The following is a 20663-nucleotide window of genomic DNA, read 5'->3' as shown; positions in this document are numbered from 1 at the left end:
AGTTCATTGAGATCACTGTTTTTCGGATTATAATTAATATATAAGTAATATTCATGGATTCAGATTGTTATGGTGTCAGGTAGCCTATAAGTCATGTGCCATTAAACAGCATCAAAACGTGTCAGACAGAGGGACCCGTTACCAGTGTTTTGCATTCTCATTCATTGCTAAACCCGTATCGGAAGTTCGATATCAGTATGGTCACCAACAACATCACAGATGACTACGGCTTCGATATCAAACAGAGGATCGGAATTTCAGTCGTCTATTTTCTTATCTCCTTCACGGGTATTACAGGTATGGAGATCTAGTTACTGTATGGATATGAACTAACAATATAAATGGACGTTATTCTTATAATGTTAAGTTCTTTTCGTGTATACATGTATTAAGATTGATTTATTATAGACATAAGAAATTAATACGTAGAGCTGTTATGGGATGGGTGGCTGTACAAAAAGGTATTGGTTGTGATGAAAAGAGAGGGAAGAGAGAGAGAGAGAGAGAGAGAGAGAGAGGGTAGAGAGAGAGGGAGAGAGAGAGAGAGAGAGAGATATTTTTTAACGCCCTTGTAACTTCAATCAGACGACATGATAAACGTGTCCATAAATAATATTTGTACATTATGCATCACGTATTCCATCATGAATAATACGAAGTATTAGCCCTGCATTGTTAACAAAAAACATTCCCTTGGCTTTTTTTCTTTTCTACTTTATATACAATTTTGTAGTATCTATACAATTATACTATTCCTTCCTTTGTCAATAATCATCACTGTTGATAAAGGGACATTGAAACAAAAGCTCATGCGCTCACTGTAATCATGGTATTAAAAGCAAGACAGGAATAGGAGTTTTGAATGGTGTGTATTTCCAAAAGTCAATAATCCCAAATCATTTCCCTTTCTTTGAAGTCCATAAGGAACTAAAATGAAACAGCCATTCGCTCATTTTGGAAAATAGGGTTACCAACAAAGCCACTTCTGACTGTGTGAAATCGTTCATGCGTGATTTATTTGATCATATTATTTCTGGGGGGTGTTTCACAAAGATCCTAAATTGAACTTATCTCTAAGTTGGACTTAAAAGTTATGGACAGCCATTGGAGCCTTAAAATGAAATATATTCAAAAGCAGAAATTCAAATATTTTCAACCTTTTATAAATTCCACATCAAGAACATGAAATAACCCTGGTGATAGAAAATATGAATGATTTGAATCAACATTTTATGCCTTTTAAAATTACTTTTACAAAATATTTTTTCAAAGATGCTAATGGCTTTCCATAATTGTTAAGTCCAACTTAGAGATAAGTTCAACTTAGGATCTTTGTGAAACACCCCCAGGTGTCATAATAAAAGAGGAAAATGAAACTTTTCAATGATGTATATAAACCAAAAAAACGTAATTTTAGATTGTTGAGTAATTTAACATCAAACTTTATTTTCAGGAACACACTGTATAATAATACATTTTGAAAAATTGGCGGAAACTATCCTCGATTAACGAATTTCAAGATAATAGAACTGGGTAAGCATATTATCCTGTGTTATCAGGATTATCAAGAGTGTTTCGCTGTAGACGACATGTGATTAGCTTTCTTAGTCTCCGTAGAAGCAACGTGGTTGAACCTTAGTAAGGACATTGCTTTTTGGAGAAGATCTGATATAGATCCTCCATAAAATAGGCAAGAAGCGCGTATAATGAAACACAATACTAGATAAGTCTATTAACTTGCAGTTCCCGGACAATACAATGAATAGTCTTATTACCTCTCCTAGTATGCGGGTAGTACTTGTAAAAATAATAATAAGAAGAAGAACAGTGGATTCATGTAAAGCGCTTCTGCTACTCGACAGGTATTATCCCGGCTTTAGCTTGACTGGCATTATGGCGCTCTAGCATTGATCATTATTAATTAATTCCTGCCAGGTATCGTTTACCTTACCAGAGTCGAGTCTGGTAACTCTAGATTGATATCTTTTTAAAAGGACAGTAGTGATTTCACAGTCTTGATTAAGGACTGTAGTGTGTGAATAAATGCCCTCGAAAAGAAAAGAAAAAAGTCCACAGAATTCATTTGGTCAAAATGTAATGTGTATGAGTGTATATTGCATATATTTAATTCCTCATACTGATATAATGCAAGTGCGGTCGACTTACATGACTTAATATCTTCTTGATTATACTCTTTCTTATTGTACATCTTTATTTCAATATCCATCAACAGGGAACACTTGTGTCCTCTTGGCGGTTCTGCTCTCAAAGAAGCTCCATACGCTCACCAACATCTTTGTGGTAAATCTCAGTGTGACAGACTTCCTGACTTGCTGCAGTCTCCTCGTCCAAGGTGTAGTTCTCTTAACCTCGGAACAGGTCCTCAGGGTAGTTCCCATTCAGCTCTGCGTCCTGACCAGCGCTGTAAACATCGTAGGTGTCGCTAACAGTCTGATGACGTTAACACTTATAGCTTTCATGCGCTGGTACGTCATAACCCGCAGTATCAGGGGTCACAGAGGACTCCACACTCCCGGAAAGATCGCCGCGATGCTGACCATCACCTGGACAGTTTCGCTGGTCTCCATGTTGCTTCTACCAGGACTTGGGATCGGAACTTTAGGGTACAGCGCCGTCTATAATCAGTGTCTGACCATAGATGACAACCAGCTCGTAGAGTACTACAGCATGTTACAGGGCGTTGGTTGCTTTGCGTTTGTTGCAATGGCTATATCATTTTACATTGCCATATTCTTATTCGTTCGTAAGAATACCGTGGCGATGTCGAAGAACTTAAGGAGCCAGGAAAACGCTAATAACATCCAGGAATCCAGAACAAACCGAAGGCTAGAGAACATGAATGATTCTTCTGTTCAAAGGTTATCGTATGTAGCAGATGATAGGCATCGTCGAAGCGAAGATCTGCATCAAATGGCCTCACTTTTCAGGAAACGTGAATGGAGGATCACCAAGAACCTTCTTGTTGTATTCTGTATCTTCTTGGTTTGTTTCATACCTTCCGCAATAACCCTCGCTATACCTGGGGGGAGCCTGTTTACCGTCTACACGACGACTCTGCTGTATACAAGCCCATGTATCAACCCTATAGTATACTGTCTGAAACACGACCAGTTCAAGGAGGTCTTCAGGCCCATGCTGCGGTGCAGGTGGTCCAAGATTCCGCAACCTACTAAGATTTTGAGATGCTGTTTTCCTCGGTCAGGTCATGATTTGCAGCTGACCAGTATTACTTCATTGAATGCAATAATAAATAGAGTGTAACTCAAACTTCTTAATTTGAACTGAACGATAGCAAGATATACTTCAATATATGGGTGCGTTTTAAAGAGATATATTGTTATTTTGTTTTAATATGTGGTTTAGGCTTCCATCAACCTGGAGGCTTAGCAAGTAAGCTTTCATCAACTCTGAAGCTAAAATACAGTTTCCTGCTGTCTGATGCCCAGAAATCATGGAAGCGAAGATAGATGGCTGGTGACATTTAGTATAAGTATTCCATATTCAATGGTGTATTGATCTTCTTAATCGGGATAGTTCCTTCACACTTCTTGATCAGAATCCAAGACTGTTTTCACTGTCATCTAAAAATTAAGAACGTCTCATAAAAGGTATTAGACAATATGATTTTTTTTGACTGACGTTCTCGATGTGGATTTTAAAGTTTTAAACCAGTCAAATAAAATATATCCATGCGGATTATACAATGGCTTTATATTGGGGCGGCTCCAGTCTTACTGGGTGGAAGACATTAAAGTTCGGATTTACAAACTTGCCAAGGGCTTGGCTTGAAGAACGTGTCACAACAAATCTTACTTTTTTCTCAAACTGTTTGTTATTTTATTTTTATCTTTTTTTCTATTAGGTGTGCACGAAAGATTCTCAGTTGATTAAAGGAGCTACACAAAGAAAAATTTACTACAACTGATAATTAGAACAAATTACATATGGATGGAAAGATTTTTTCTTGAAAAACACGAATAATTTGCTGATAAATCATATAGATATCATGGAAAGGCGTAAAATGCAATGTTTCAAGACCCTTCTTAGACCCCCGAACGCCCCTGAACGTAAGCCAAACACACGAGCGTAGCGAGCTCTGAATAGTGACGTCACACACTGGACAAACAGCTCAGTACCGGCCGCCTACCGGAGTCGCGCGTGTATTAGTCTGCAGCTAGCCAGCCGTGTCCCGTATGTGACGTCACAAATATTTACGCTCTACAAAGGACCGCTGAAGGCAGAAAACCTGGACCTCGAAACTAACAATTTTGAGAGTTGATTACTGCGGGCCCCAAACAAATTTTGAAGAGGAGAGTTGTTGTATTTGATCAGTAAGGCTTTCCCTTCGCAATGATATGAGTTTTGCATCAATTCAAAACACTTTTGATTCTTCGTGTGTCTACTTTAATTGCATAAAGTCTCTTTCTCGATATTTTATAAATGCTTTTAGCGGTCCATAATGAACTTCAACGTCAATTTAGGATCTATGTTCCTTTAGGGTTATCCTTTTAACAAATTACTGCCCGTTAATATAGGATGGGCATAATGTACCACGTCCATTTAAAATTTCCGTCTAAAAAAATAAAAAGGAGAAGTTGAAAAATAATGAGTAAAGAAGGAAATTCTCTATTTCTTTAGGGCTATCATTTTAACTATTTACTGTCCGTTAATTAAGTATTATGCTTCCTTGGCCAATATGTTCTTAATGTGTATTTTATGTTATATATCTGATTGTTATATACTTATATGTAGTGTTGGCGTTTTAAATGAATGAAATAAAATTGAATTGAATTGAATTGAAAATTTCGGGAAATATTGACTTTGACGAGGGTGGGCTCGGGCAAAGAGTTAAATACACATTGTGTGTGGATAAGCACTGAATCCAATGACCGGGGTAATAATGTATTTGTAAAGCGCTTAGAGATATTTGTATTAAGCGCTATATAAAAATTAAATATTATTATTATTATTATTATTAAATGTAAAACTTAGTATCAGTGTTACCCGGGCCGGGGTAAATAATATAAATTCTGAAAAGAAATGAAGAGGCTGGTCAGAATAAGTGTTTACTGTGAAGCATCAGGTATAAAACTCCTTTAATAACATAAACAATCAACATGGAATAACATATTCCACTAATAAAACTAAATACCAGTAATACGGACTAAATATAAATATGAACACAGCTAACTCTAAATTCATAAACAACATTGGCATAGGCATCTGACTGCTTATCTTCTAATCTGAACACGGCTAACTTTAATTATAGACCAAGGTGAACCAGTTAAAAGTCGTTTTGTGTCTTTTTACAGAATAACCCAACTTTCTACAATATCCCGACCTGTCTATAGTCGCAGTAACCCTAAAATCCTTTTCTAAAATAATACACGATTACTTTCTCAATTCTAGCAAAACTCTTCTCTATTTGCAGGGACAAAAGTAAAATAAAGGATACAAGGAATATAATCTAACAAAATCACACTCAATCTTCAAACATGATATTAACAGTTAAAGAAAGAAACCAGAAATGAGAGGGAGTAAAAGAGAGAGACATGAGAGAAAGAGAAAGAGAAAGAGAGAGAGACTACAATTGCATAACAACTCATTTACAAAAGACCTGAATCTTGAACTATGAACTCAAATCCTCTCTTTTCTACAATATTCCCTCATTTCTCCAGTTGGTGGACTACTGCTGACCACAACTCATTAGTCATAGCATGTCACAGTTATCTCTGATAAAGACCAGAGAAACTTCTCCCAACGCACAGACTATTGAATTGGTATCAGGATTAACTTTACTACTACTTTTGTATAGTGGGGTATGAACTCGTGTATGAACTCGTCACTATACATCTCACATTAAGCATACACACATTATGAGGTGTGTTCACACTAGTTGGTTTAACCTGACTTAGTATGAATATATAAAGATTGACTACTTCTACTACATAATAATATGACCATTATATAATCTAAATGCTTCATAAACATTGGTATCAGGATTAACTTTACTACTACTTTTGTATAGTGGGGTATGAACTCGTCACTATACATCTCACATTAAGCATACACACATTATGAGGTGTGTTCACACTAGTTGGTTTAACCTGACTTAGTATGAATATATAAAGATTTACTACTTCTACTACATAATAATATGACCATTATATAATCTAAATGCTTCATAAACATAACTAACACCATACTATAGACACATGTCACGTAGATACATATGTTAAGCCTGCATCTCTCATGATCAGTCTGGTTTGATAAAATACACTTAATTGGTTCTAATATCACTAATAACATTCACTTCATCATTAAACACGAGTTGCAGCACAACAATGTAATATATGAATTGAACAATAATAATTAACTTAAACAGACAGAATTGAAAGAGATTAAAAGTTGTAATTTCTTACCTGAAAAGAAATGAAGAGGCTGGTCAGAATAAGTGTTTACTGTGAAGCATCAGGTATAGAACTGATGCTATCAGGCAGAAACCACTGACATGACCAACGTCTTCGATTTGGTTTCGTTTTGGGGAGAGGGCACAATATGAGTCACCACTTCTTGGAAAACAGGGGTTGGGTTTCTGCATCTTTGCAGCAAGCAGTGAAGAATGTGTAAACTTTTTAAGAAACTGGTGTGTAAAATATATGACAATACTAACAGGATATTATGTATACAAAATTTTGAGGGAGGCCTATTTTCCAGGGCCTTACACCAGTATATGAGAGTATGCATAAAAAATGAGGCACGTGCCTTCTAATAATAATAATAATAATTATAATAATAATAATAATAATAATAATAATAATAATAATAATAATAATAATAATAATAATAATAACAATAAGATAATTACAATAATGATAATAATGATAATAATAATAATAATAACAATAATGAAATACCCTTTTTTAAAAGCGCTTTCACAGCAAACTGATCAGGGCTCTGTGAGAACAAGAACCAATGTACACAAATTATGTTTAGGAATAATCGTAATACAGCAAAATAAGCAAAATATAATTTAGACATAGTGTTAGTGAATATGCAAAGAATGACATGATACTTAAACACTCATAAATAGTGGCATATGTACCTGCAGCTACTTCTAGCAGAAGCACCAGCATGTTTTGGATCATACAAAGTCTAGATTGATGCCTAACCTTGATCTCCAATGTTATATATAGGAAGATACAAAACAGAATAGTGTTTTTTTTCTCACTGTGGTGCAGCTTTGAGTTATTGGGCAACGTGCCAACTCCCTTATTTAAAAAACAAATGCGAAAGGAATGAAAGGAGGACAAGACAAAAGAGAGACAGGTAAAAGGAGAGAAACCTTAAAATTAGATGATACCACCCTCCCGCAACTTTTCCCTCATCGATGGCCATGTTAGTTCGTATTACTTTTACCTAGTAAGACCGACGCATTTCCCTCAATAGCTTAGCCAACGCTACGCCACTGTTGTTTTACATACTTGACAAAGTGCAGTGTCATTATCACGTTTATATTGTGTAATTCATTTAAAGTAGTGTCGGTTACCGAAGCAAGAAGAAATTCGTTAATCTGCTACTGAATATTGTGTGTTGTCATCTCTTATGCAAATGACACTGTTGCTCATAAAGTTTGAATGAATTTTCCTTACCTATTTTCACGAGGTGATTGTGAGAGTATTCTTTTTTCTTGATATAATTTATGTATAAATCAATCTAAACGATTCTCCAAACTAATCAATACATTTCTTAGGTGATGTAAGCTTTATCTCTCAAGAAAATTGTCACAATCATGTCACGAAAACTGGTAAGAAAATAATATTTCCAACAGCTTAAGGGCAACGGTGTACACGCTGCTTCCATAAGCCTTATTAAAAAGATGAATTGTATATCATCTGGAGTACAACAGCAATTAATAAGCTGTAAATCCATTGAGCGAATCTGTCGTACTAATGCATTCTTTTATTGTTCATAAAATATTCATTACGCTAGGGCACAATGGTATATATAAAAAAAATAATCAATAGCTTTTAAAATACATCCCTTGGAGAACTGAGGTGTTGTCTACCTGCAGGTTCGTCTATGCCAGGTTTAAACAAATATAATCTTCCTTCTGATCCGAAGGGGCAAATGTAATAGGAAGATCATTCATTCAGGCAGGACTTGCGTTTTATTATCTTGTCGCAACACGAGTCAGAAATGTGAAACCCGGCTATACTGAACAGAGACATCGTCTGGCATTATTATAGTTTTTTTCATTACCTTTTTTCATGAATTGATTATGAGAGTATGTTTTTTCTTGATGTAGTTTATTTATTTATCAATCTCAACGATTCTCCAAATTAATCAATAAAGTTCTGAGGTGAGGTCGCAACACGAGTCAGAAATGTGAAACCCGGCTATACTGAACGGAGACATCGTCTGGCATTATTGTAGTTTTTTTTAATCTGATGCGGTGATGACAGGTCAATTTCTTACTTTCCTTTAGTAACTAAAAAAAAAAAAAAAAAAAAAAAAAAAAAAAAAAAAAAAAAAAAAATCAAAGTTATTTTCTTTCATCATTATTTCATCATTATTGCCAATTACGTCTCTTAGCACATCGATATATCTTTCATCGTATGGAACAGGCAGCGAACAGATTGGAACTCACTGTCCAAACGAGGTGCAAAACCTAGTCAAGAATCTGGCCTATTTAATTTTGATCTCCACCACACCAACACTTTTTTTTCTCCCTGCTTACTTGATACCAGCATAATTCTGGACTATGCAAAACCAAGTACGAGTTACAAGGGAAACTCGTGATATTTCACACTGCATATAATAATCAATGCAATCTGATTTAATGAGGCTATTTGAAGCAGTAAAACATAAAAGCTGACAAGTGGACACGGCCTAAATATCCTTGAAATGATATTATTTATTTACATGTATATAAGGTCAGCTAATTGCCATTATGGAACGAATCGTTCAATACGTGAATATACTTTCTGACCGATTGTCCGAGGCGTCCACTTTGCAGTCCCAAAATAGATTTTCCTACTTGATTTTTGGGATTTGGGCCATTAACTCATTACGTCGAATTCACTTAATATTGGTCGACAATGCTTTTGAGTTCATGGTTCGCATATGCCGACTTAAGTTGTATATAAGCAGGCTAATAGACTAACCAGTGACCAGTGTCAGTTTAACATCATTTAAATAGCGTCGAGCGCAATTGTGTTCATTATTTCAATCTGATTATAGGCCTACTACAATATCGAAAAGCTAATAGACCATAAATTCGTTCGCCTCTGTTTAAGCCTGTCAAGTTATCAATTAAATGAACGTGGATGTTTAGTGAAATCATGGTGGCGAACACCACAGAATGGTACACGGGTGATCAAGCGGGGACTCCTGGCATGACTGGGGAAGATTACGTCTTCGGCTTCAAACAGAGAATAGCTGTTTCTGTGGTATACTGTCTCATCGCCACAATGGGTATCCCAGGTATGTTCTTTAAGTCATAATTGAATTGATTTAGTTTATCCAAAAGCAACATGACATGCAGCTCAAGGCTGATATTGTCTGTATAGGGAAGTAATCAGATAATTTAAAAATTAGGTCTTGTTTAGACAGCGCCCTCATTATCAATAAGGTACTCTCTAAATGTATATAAATGAGGAGAAAATCCACTTTTTTGTATTAGGGATCACTTCGTTTTGGAGTGGAAATCAACTACAAAGACTACTTTAATCACTCGACATCATCATCATCATCATCATTATTATTATTGTTATTTCTAGTAGTATTATTATTATTAAATTTGCTATTTAAATTGTTATTATAAATGATATTATTTTTTTCTTTACTATAAGTATTTGTAACTATTCGTTATAATTATTATTATTACACATTTGCCTCGGCGGTTTGGTACGGTATACAGGCTTAACTTTGCATTTACATTTCAGTTAATTGTTGACTGGAAAATTGCCTCTACATTCGTAAAAGACGTATTTAATGTTCAGTCAAGCCCTTCACCATCAAAATACGATCTCTCTTCTTTTTGGCTATTTTTTCAAATATAAACAGTGTTGATTATTCTGCTTGACCTTTGATACAGGAAATGCATTTGTCATCTTGGCTGTCCTACTTTCAAGGAAGCTTCACACACCTACCAACATCCTGGTGGTTAATCTTAGCGTCTCAGACTTCTTCACTTGTTGGACCATCCTCATCCAAGTTGTAGTTCTCTTGACATCAGACCAGATCCTGATGGTAGTTCCCAGACAGCTCTGCGTCCTTACCAGCGCCGTCAACTTCGTAGGGAACTGCAACAGTCTGATGACGCTAACGCTAATCGCCTTTATGCGCTGGTACGTCATAACCCGCAGTATCAGAGGTCATCGAGGACTTTATACTCCTAGAAACATCGCGGCAATGGTAGCGGTCGTTTGGACATGTTCGTTGGTTTCTATGTTGCTTCCACCAAGTCTTGGACTAGGAACCTTAGGTTATAGCGTCGTCTACAAGCAGTGTTCTACCGTGGATGATAACCTTCTCGTCATATATGACAGCATGATAAAAGGCTGTGGTACCTTTGTCTTCGTAACAATTGCGATTTTCTTCTACACTGCTATATTCTTATTCGTTCGCAAAAATAGCCAGAAGTTTTTGAAGAGGATAAACCATAGGGATGTTACCGTTTATGTCATGGAATCGACCACAAGCATGGAGAAAGAATCAACGACAGAGAGTGCGAACGTCTCACATTCTCCCGTTCGAAGTTTATCATATTTGGTGGAAAACGGGCATCATCAAAGCGAGGCAGAGCTTCGGATGGCGGCGCGATTCAGGAAACGGGAGATGAAGGTAACCAAGAACTTGTTTGTGGTGTTCTTCATTTTCTTGGTGTGTTTTTTTCCGTTCGCCGTGAGTGTTGCCATACCCGGGGGAAGCCTCATCAACATCTACATCTCTGTCCTGGTGTACTGCAACGCCTGTATCAACCCCGTGATATACTGCCTAAAACATGACCAGTTCAAGGAGGTCTTGAGACCCATGCTGAGCTGCAGGTGGGCCGAGATTCCGCAACCTACGAAAATACTAAGACACTTATTTCCTCGGTCGGGCTAAGATTCTCAGATGAGCAATAATTCTTCATTGACTAGATGAGACAAAAAGCTCTGCAACCCGATTTACATTACATACCAGCGCAGCAGGAGGATGTAAGCAATTTTTTTGTTTACTTACTACAGCCCATTATGTATCATTCGGATAACATCAAAGCTTTTGAAGACTTCTAAAGCGCAGGTCTGTAGATTGCGGTAGCCTAACACAGTGGATGGCTGTTGAGCCAATAGTACCAATTGAAATTTCGAATGGAATTTTCAAGATGATGGATTTGATTGGGAGTAGTAAATGAGTACAGAGATCCTGACAGTCGTTTGTAAATAACAAATATTAAATATTCCTCTTTTTAACAACGCTGACGGCAATCGGAATGAAGGCTTATGAGAAAGAAGGTTTCGTATTAAACGAAGCAAACATATTGAACAAATATTTTCTGCATTAAAGAAACATACACAAACATAATTAATTTGAATGTAATTTATTAAACAAACTTTTACTGCCATATCGTAAAATGACAATTTCACAATCGAAATCTCTATAAACACAATTAATCGTCAGTCATCTGATTTGATGATAATAAAGCTCTTTATTTTTAATCTCCTTTAGCATGTTACGTTACCTGATTATCTCAATTTACGATATAAAAGTAGCAAACAATTGACACATATTAATTCTGCGGCAAATATAAAATATGATTGAAATTGTAATACCACAACCCACTTTACATTATAAAAAGGGCATTCCTTTTTCGGGCAGTATTTGTCTTGTATTCTGATTTGTAATAATTCACATCAGTACATACTTGTGAAAAGCATTAGGTAAATATTGTAGTTATACCAACTGAAATTAATTTTTAAAAAAATGTTGTACATTAGTAGTTTTTCTGTATGACTATTTGGAATTGTAATATATCATCTATTATGATTAATGATAGATATTATGGGATGCTAAATGAAGTATTGTGCAGATTTGTGGTCGTTGTTAAGTAACATTAGGATTCGTTAGGAACGTATAGAAGGAGATTCTCCGAGTCGTGTAGCTCAGTGACTTTGTCTCTGCTAGCTGATTCTAGGATGACGTCACGAACGCTATCAGGTGATAGGTTGGGATTCAAACCAACATGGATCGCGGCAACACCTGCCAAAAGAGACATAGCAAACATGACATTAATATGCATCGATACCGGTAGTAGATCGGGGAAGGTGTGGGGTAGGTGAATGGCTTGTCTGCCCTATGAACCATTTGGCCAATGTCAAAGATTCCATAGACTTGCGTCCCCAATCCCACAAGAGATTCCTGAATCCGCCACAAGTATGGATGAGGTGAAAATTGAGCATTTGTAACAGAATCTGTCTGCACTGCAATGGATTTTATAGCACAATTATATTTCACAGTGTCATGGTTATTTCATAGTAAAAAATAACTCCTGGTATGTATATCCTTGATTAACGAGTTTATGTATTCATGTCAGGAATGTCATGATGAGATATTATGATAGCTAAGTTTGGCCCTTGGGTAAATTAGTTTCTCTAATAAATTGCAGTTTGAGAACCGGATACCAATCGATTAATATGTAGGTCAATTTTGGTTATCGGAATACGTTTTTTCAGTACTTATTTTAACATCCTCAAACCCATGCACTCAATTTATGTAAATTGTATATTCCATAATGAGGGCAATGATAGGTCAAATTCCATACTAATTAGATTCGTACTGTGTACAAACGATGCCCTTGACGCCTCCGTGTTTTCTTCAATAAATGCCATTAGTTAGAGTGTTTTCAAAACCATTAGAAAAGAGATATTTTGATTCCTGTCTTTCAGGTTCGGCGGTACGGAGCACTTTATATAGTGTGCATCTACTTCATTGTACAAGGAAAATGGCTTGTAAAACGTGTCTTCAATATCTGACCTATATCTATTTTATCAATAGCTCACTTGAAACTCGGCTCAATTAACGTTACATCAGCAAATTGGTATTCTAAAAGCTCGGCATTTTTCTATAAGGCAGGGGGACGCTAAGCGCAATATTAGTGATGCTTTAATTATGTATGCTTTTAGTGTGCGAATAATATATGAGTGCGGTCGTCCCAAATTCCGTTTTACGTCACATGTAATAAATTATCTACATACACTTCTATAAAAAATAAAAACACTTACATTTATTATTTATCAGATTAGTCAATAGAGAAAAATGAAGTTCTTTGTTTTAACAAACCCGGATCCATCCCACGTATCCAATCACGTAAATTTGTACCGCGAAATCTATAGTTTTCTTTGAGTGAAAAGTGAGAATGCTTAATACAACTCTTACAATGCTATGTCAATTTGTTTTCGGGGGGGGGGGGGTGTCTGATGAGGAGGTTAAAAATTAATTATGACACGCTAATTATTTTTATAAGGCTTAACTCTACGACGTACCTGCTACGTGAGGACAAGCCATACTGGTACCACTCAGGGATCGGTAACTATCATCGGATCGGTAGTCAGCGCTCAGAATACCACGTCCGGGAGCGAAGATATCTACGCATGCGCCCCAATTTGAAAAGTAGACCCTGGCATCATCATCTTGGATCGCGCCAACTGTAATGGCCTATTAGAATTGAGAATTTATTTAGACAAAGAGCAAGCATGAGATAAGAATCTTAGACAATTATCGATGAATAATCGTGAACTGGAGACCTTAATGAAGAAGATTAGAGTTACATACACGTAGATGATCTTTGGAGGGAAATGTGCCAATTCAGCAATCCCGTTTTGGGGAATGTTTTGACTGTGTACTTGGTACCGTTTATGTCACAAGTCCCCCACTCATGCTACCGCAGCAAACATACTTTAGGGTATCATTACTCAAACAATTAACATTCATTCATTTTTCCTGTGTTTTAAATACATGTGCCAGAAATAAAACACAAACTCCTGTATAATGGTATTCTAAACAATAGGCAATCGTAAGTGATTGGTAGCGGTTGTGACATTATTAGAAAGGATGAGATGTTGGCAAATAAGGAGGAGATCAAATTCGTCATGTACTCTTTTGTTTTGGCGTTATGATAATCTTAATCATTGAACTGGTCCATTGTGTTTTTTTTCTTCTTTTCCTTCGTTCGAAAATGATGTGACTAAATTCATTTTTCTTCGATTTGTATCGTTTACATCAACATGTTTGTACATTTTGTATTCATGTTGTAGGGCCTCCACGGAAAACAGTATTTAACTAGAGCCACTCAACTAACAAAAAGACTATTAAATAAATGAATAAAATAAATAATGTGAGAGAGAAATTATATCGATACCTCAGGAGCTCTGGCAGGAGAAGAGGTGCATGCGTCGAGGTCGCTGTTACCAGCCGCTACCACCACTGTTACGCCTGCCCTGTGTAGGTTTCCTAGTGACTCGTCTACAGCACGTAGACCTCCTCCACCAAGAGACATGCTCGCAACGGCTGGACGTGCACCATTACTAGCTACCCAGTCCATGCCTGCGAGTTATATTGTGATAGAAAGGAAAGGATAGGTGGACAATTAGATAGAGGGAAAGATAGAGCGAGTAAAATAATTATGAGTCTATGAAAACCTTAAGGAGAGGTTAATTATTAACTTGTAGAGGCAAATATCGGCCTGTAGGAAATTAATTCTCATCAAAAATCTCACATATGAGAACAATTCGGGAATAGAAGCCGCACAGTGCTACCTCTGAACTTAGGCCTAATTATTATTGGGCAATTTAAAAATCCTTTAAACAAATTTTGTCAATGAATATGTACTGACCATCAATGATGGCAGACCAAGAACCGTATCCATAACAGCCAAGCACTCGGACAGCGTACACTCTAGCGGCCTTGGCAACACCGTATCGCTTGCCTGCGATTGTGCCGGCACAATGCGTCCCATGTCCCTGACAGTCACCGTCATTCCCCTGTCAATTAAGAACATTTCCAACGGTTTAAAGAAAGGCGGATTCTTTCTTTTGGTATATCTTGACCCTAGCACTTACCGTCAATGACTGCTGACCATGACCCAGACCCGTAACAACCAAGGACTCGTACAGCGTAGACTTTAGCGGCTTTGGCCACACCGTAACGCTTTCCTGCAATTGTGCCGGCACAATGGGTCCCATGGCCTTGACAGTCACCATCGTTACCCTGTCAGTTCGGAAAAGGTGAAAATTTTGTTTTACTATCACTGGGTAGTAACGACCCTCTTAAACTCACCATCGATCACAGATGATGTTGACCCTGACCCGTAACACCCAAGAACTCGGACGGCATACACTCTAGCACCCTTGGCGACACCGTATCTTTTACCAGCGATCGTACCTGCACAGTGAGTCCCGTGCCCTTGACAATCACCATCATTACCCTAGTGATTAGGCAGATAAGTGTAAACATATCGAAAGCTACCTGGTGGGGTCATACTGTCGGCTATTCCGGCCATTGGGAAAATTAATTCCTTAAACAAATATCATAATTAACGCATCATCCTGAAAACCATTGGTCGAATGAGTAAATACTGTTGACGGTGACAAAATAATTAAAAGAGATTTTTGGTCAGTTATTAGAGGGCCATAAAAGAAACAAGAATCTTGAAATAAATTTCGTTCCTGGATACAGCTGAATTGTAAAATAATAGCCAGGACAATTTCCATTAAAAGTTATTCCAGGGGGTAGCTATCAGGACATAATCGTTCTCTGGCCTGTGGTTCAATGTGTAGATTTCTGGGTTAGGAAAAACGTAAACTGGGTCGTATTTATGCATATTCTTTTCCCCACAAGTGTGGATTTAGCATTGCATACAGGAGTTCTATTAACTTACAATAGCGTAGTTCATGGCGTCATAGCTGAATTCCGCCCTGCCCTCGAAGTCCTCATGAGTGGTTCTGATCCCCGTATCAAGGACGTATACATTCACACCACTCCCATTACCTAGGAAAGATTGATCAGGTTGAAGATTAGTCGATGTAACTCTTTATCATAACCAACTCACAAGTGAATATGCGATGTAAATCAAACCATAAATCGCTACCTGGAGTTGTGTCTGAGCCGTTTTCACATTATTATTGTTAAGTATTTGGCGTCATCTCTGTTCGGGAGGCGAAAAGCCATCTGAATCACGGTAACCCACGGTATAATTGTAGGAGGACCACTACACCGGGGTTTCCCCCTACTCTTATATGGATAGTGCAGTAGGTTCTTAACGTGCAAAGGTGGTCACTCTCCTCTACACGGGGCCTCAATTTAACGTCATTTAACATGCATGTTTCTGATAATATTCATGACTCATGATAGTGATTACATGGATTATATAGGACTGGATCTCGAATGTTGTCGTCATATTAGTAACTTGCTATCAGGGTTGAATAAACTGTCAATAATTTCGAAGCACTTATGAAATAACTTACCGGCAGGAGTATAGCTATCATCAAAAGGAAGATCCCTTTGGTTGATCCTGTCAAGACCCCAGATCTCTGAAGCGTATGCTACGCCATCTTCCTCTACGTACCTCACAGATGGGTGGGCTCGCACCTGTTTGCGTGTGCGTGTGTGTATGTAGTTTGGTGTGCGGTATGTGTGGGTGTGCAAGAGTATGTGTTTGACAAAGAAATATAGAGAGAAAGACACACAGAGACAGAAAGAGAGAGAGAGAGAGAGATAGAGAGAGATAGAGGGACAGAGAAAGGTAGAGAGAGAGAGAGAGAATGGGGGGGGGGGAAAATAAAAAAAAGAAGGTTTGTTTATATTAAGGCATATCTTATTCCGAACATTTAAAGCACACTTGAAAGAATACATTACTCTCTCACTGATTGATGTGAAAACTATGACATTTGAGAAATGTACCTATCTATCGGAAAAAACATTTCCAACGACTAAGAACAACCTTCGAATATTTAAAAATAAAAAAATAAAAGAAGCTCATGATTCATAATCTGGCGTATCGGCATACATGTAGGAAAGCTCATCCGAAGAAGCGTTGTAATTAGAATGCATTCAGTAATTCAATTCTTTACCTTTTGATATCTAGTGAAATTAATCACATATCTGAAACAACTGACAATATTAAAAACTAGAGCACGGATATTATGTAGCTTAGTAATAGTAGCAGTAGTATTAAATTTCCGTATAACCCAACATGAAACATACGAAGCAAAATATATACATAATAATACATACAGATGGAAAGCCCCGCTCAGCAACAACAACGTACTATCGCTGGTTTTCAGAAGGGTTCAGAGCGTTAAAAAAAAATCTGAAACAGAAAGGACAATTAAAATTTAAATCCATGAGGGAAGAAAACTTACCGCTGCCAATGTCTCTTTGGATAAAGAGATTGCAAATCCGTTGAGTACTCTGTTGTATTCTTTCAGGGGGTTGCTGAAAGGTACTCTCTTCAGCTGGGATTCTTCACGAAGAGACTGCAAAACGCTGGGAATCACTGCATTTTTCTACCAAGTGAAGAAAGAATGTACATGTATTGTGTTTAAAGGTAAAACAAAGTTTTGGTAAGGGGTCATGAATTTGGTTCAAATGAACCAATTGGAAGCGTATGCGATCCTACAATATCCAGTGATCGTTATCGCGGTTGCAATCGAGTCTAAAGTTATGAAATTATGAATATTAAACTCTTTATGTCGTATAGCTCCCTCTCAAGGTCAAGATATTAATTAAGCTATTAAACAATGTTTATTGACTAAAATCGACCGATTAGCTACTCCCGTTTGGAAATAATATATCACAACTACATACTCTGAGATTTTCAAGGTCGTAGCTACCATTGTGCGGCCGTAGGCGCTATTTGAAATTTATCCAAATTTACCGGGAGCACCGGTAAATTTTTATATTCAATTTTCCTCGACAGCAGAACTTTTTTAGGGGCTTAATTTTCTAGTGCTTATAATAAATCTACAGGGGCATCCAAATATATCAAAATTGTAAAAATTCACTATCCACCCAATTTTCAAAATTTCCCCTAAACTTTGTATTACCTTTAATTAACTTTTTCATTGTCAAGGTCTTTTCTCTGAATGTTACGATATTCATTTTTCTATTATCTCCAATAACATTGTTCAGAGAATGCTGATGATAATATAATTCAAAATCTAATTGTAATTCTATTCTCTACATTTATTTCTGGTGGTATTATATATTCATATTTGTATATATGTATATATTCTATGATACAAGTATAATCATTTGTTGTAATATTCATTATTCTCTTATGTTCAAATATATTGATCAGATAGAGGCTGTCGGAGGTCCCCCAAAATGTTTACGATGTTATAATTTTGTTGGAGGTCATTTGTACCATGAATATCACATCTCGCATAGGAATTTTTTTCCACCACACACAGTGTTTCCCTTCCTACTGCCATGTAGTTTTAATCATCACACTAGGGACTTTTAGATTTACACGACGAGAGCGTGGACTGCCGCGTGTTACATTGTGTTAAGGCACTGGGCCGTGCCCGGCAGTGCCTTGAAAGGACGTCACATTACCTTAAAAGGATGTCACACGTGGCGGTCCACGTTCTCGTCGTGTAAATCTAAAAGTCCCTGATATAACTGCAAGCAAATACACGAACATAGAACATAACTAAGCCTTGACTTACACAATTTCGATCATTTACTGTTAATTATGACATTATTGTACATTGACTTGCACCATAACATATTCTTGTCAGAATAAAAAATAATACTCCTTTCAATTGTCAGAATGTTACTTTCCAGTAGGCAGCAAAATAATTTCTGTTCCTTGTTTTATTGACTCATTGCACATAATCTGGTTTTATCCGTAGTTACCTTTAGGACCACAATATACTGTCCCTTGATGGCGTCCTTTGTTCTAAATAAAGAAGCTCGACGAGCGACCACACCAGACACCAAGATAGAGATTGCGAGGATGAAGATTATACCCCGCATCGCTGACGTCATCCTTTAAAAAAAATCAAAGAGAATAATGTATTATGCCGTGGATAGAGCTTGCTTCCCCTGCCTAACATTATTTTGATTGGTTACTTCCGAGATTGATACATCTATGTGTGTTTACTATTAAGAGTTAAGTTTTATACTGATGTAGGTTAAAGCTAAAATTAATCTTTTAAAATGTTGATTAAAACAAATGTGATTCATGCTAAGATATATATATATATTTATATACATATGTTATAACGAATTTACGAATCAGGTGATTTAAGGCGACTTACAGAGTTAGAATTTTGTATGATATTTCTATTTTCCAATATTTCTCTTGCTGCAATGTTAATAATTGTTTAATTTCACCAATATAATTGTCGTTTCCCCCCTAAAATTCTTTCGTGGTGATTTGATATTCTTTTATAAGCGAAGTTGTGGAAAAGGCTAAACAACTCGTATTTCTGATTGAGTTATTGTTTATTTAGGGATAAGAGAACAATGCGGACACCAGCATGATAAGACCAATGGAGGTGTTTGATTTGAAGCAAATGTTCAAAGTTCGTCTTTGATAATCGCCCATTTACTGCAAAATAAATAGAATTTGCTCTAATCAATGCATACCGTCAGGGGCCACTTAAAAAAGGTTCTTAAGACACATTATTCCAATTTAGTCATGATATATTATTATAATGGACTTATTCAAACGAATTGAATATAATTTAACAAATGTAGTCTAGGTATAATTGCCCCGTTCCAAATCTCCGCATACGAGCATATCGTCTTGATTTGTAGATAATGTACTCATTCATATACGTTATATGCACTGACAAAATCAAATTTAACAAATTTAACACATTTAACAAGAAAATCTCAAAGCTTTTCTCAAAACCTTATACAATCCCTTGACGGAACACATTAAATCAAAATGAAAAACCTCTATATAATGGAGTTAAAATAACCCCATCAATTATTGGAGTATACCAATTCAAAGTAGGTCAACCGAACGTTGTTTTTACCTCAATTTTGGAGATAAAAATTAGTACATAACACATTAATATCGTACCGAACGTTTATTTAATCATCCGACATTTTATCAACAAGGATTGCTATTCCTGTAATGCTGTACAATCACATTTCTGTGAATCATAAATACAGAAAAAAACATTTACAAAATATCCTCTTGGCCGTAATGTCCAATTACTAAATTGCCTTCACAAGTTCATTATCCAAATGTGCCTTGGTATTAAATAGAGTAATACTTACGTTATTTAAGAAGAACAATTATTACACCAGCAAATGTCGTTTTCATTCGTAGGCTCAGCAGTCGTATCCCGAACGTGCGCAGGCTGCTTTCAATTTCGGACTAATAATGTATCCACGATTAATCCTAACACTGTTTCAAGCATATAATTATATTATGAACAGATTCAAACTACCGACTTCACATCTTTGCCCTAATAAAGCGATTAGTAGAAAGATTTATCAATCATTTACGCCCCAGGCCGAAGATAATACTCCCTCAACAAACTTAATGAGATAAAGTAGGCCATTAGATAAACCGTTTATTTGTTAGGTATGCATCGTAATGACCGTCGATAAGTCTTTTAAATTCAACAATTTTTATG

The 20663-nt window shown here is 36.6% G+C and overlaps 3 protein-coding genes across 5 annotated transcripts; 2 read left to right on the top strand and 1 right to left on the bottom strand.

Moving 5' to 3' along the window:
- The first annotated feature begins 197 nt into the window (after positions 1–197).
- On the top strand, positions 198–3408 carry LOC755268 (melanopsin-A-like). Its single transcript, XM_001189178.3, has 3 exons — positions 198–297; positions 2234–3003; positions 3385–3408. The coding sequence occupies exons 1-3, from the start codon at positions 198–200 to the stop codon at positions 3406–3408; spliced, it is 894 nt and encodes a 297-aa protein (XP_001189178.2).
- A 5957-nt stretch (positions 3409–9365) lies between these two features.
- LOC578323 (neuropeptides B/W receptor type 1-like) lies at positions 9366–11133 on the top strand. Its single transcript, XM_778497.2, has 2 exons — positions 9366–9507; positions 10121–11133. The coding sequence occupies exons 1-2, from the start codon at positions 9366–9368 to the stop codon at positions 11131–11133; spliced, it is 1155 nt and encodes a 384-aa protein (XP_783590.2).
- Positions 11134–11593: 460 nt separating this feature from the next.
- Positions 11594–20491, bottom strand: LOC578252 (aqualysin-1). 3 transcript variants are annotated; one of them, XM_011667550.2, is made up of 9 exons: positions 20302–20491; positions 18925–19057; positions 17427–17570; positions 16530–16653; positions 15944–16053; positions 15343–15490; positions 14426–14610; positions 13551–13722; positions 11594–12267 (listed from the first exon to the last, which is right to left on the bottom strand). In XM_011667550.2, the coding sequence occupies exons 2-9, from the start codon at positions 19054–19056 to the stop codon at positions 12122–12124; spliced, it is 1161 nt and encodes a 386-aa protein (XP_011665852.2). In that variant the 5' UTR covers position 19057; positions 20302–20491; the 3' UTR covers positions 11594–12121. The 3 variants fall into 3 exon arrangements, with proteins under 3 accessions (XP_011665852.2, XP_011665851.2, XP_783529.4); XM_011667549.2 differs by lacking the exon at positions 15343–15490 and adding an exon at positions 14900–15047; XM_778436.5 differs by lacking the exon at positions 15343–15490 and adding an exon at positions 15126–15273 and having other exon boundaries at positions 11988–12267; positions 20302–20484.
- Positions 20492–20663: the final 172 nt, after the last annotated feature.

This window comes from Strongylocentrotus purpuratus, unplaced genomic scaffold (assembly GCF_000002235.5).
Source record: "Strongylocentrotus purpuratus isolate Spur 01 unplaced genomic scaffold, Spur_5.0 spur5_scaffold_15, whole genome shotgun sequence".
In the NCBI taxonomy this organism is placed as follows: domain Eukaryota; kingdom Metazoa; phylum Echinodermata; class Echinoidea; order Camarodonta; family Strongylocentrotidae; genus Strongylocentrotus; species Strongylocentrotus purpuratus.
This window is presented reverse-complemented; position numbering and strand designations above follow the sequence as displayed.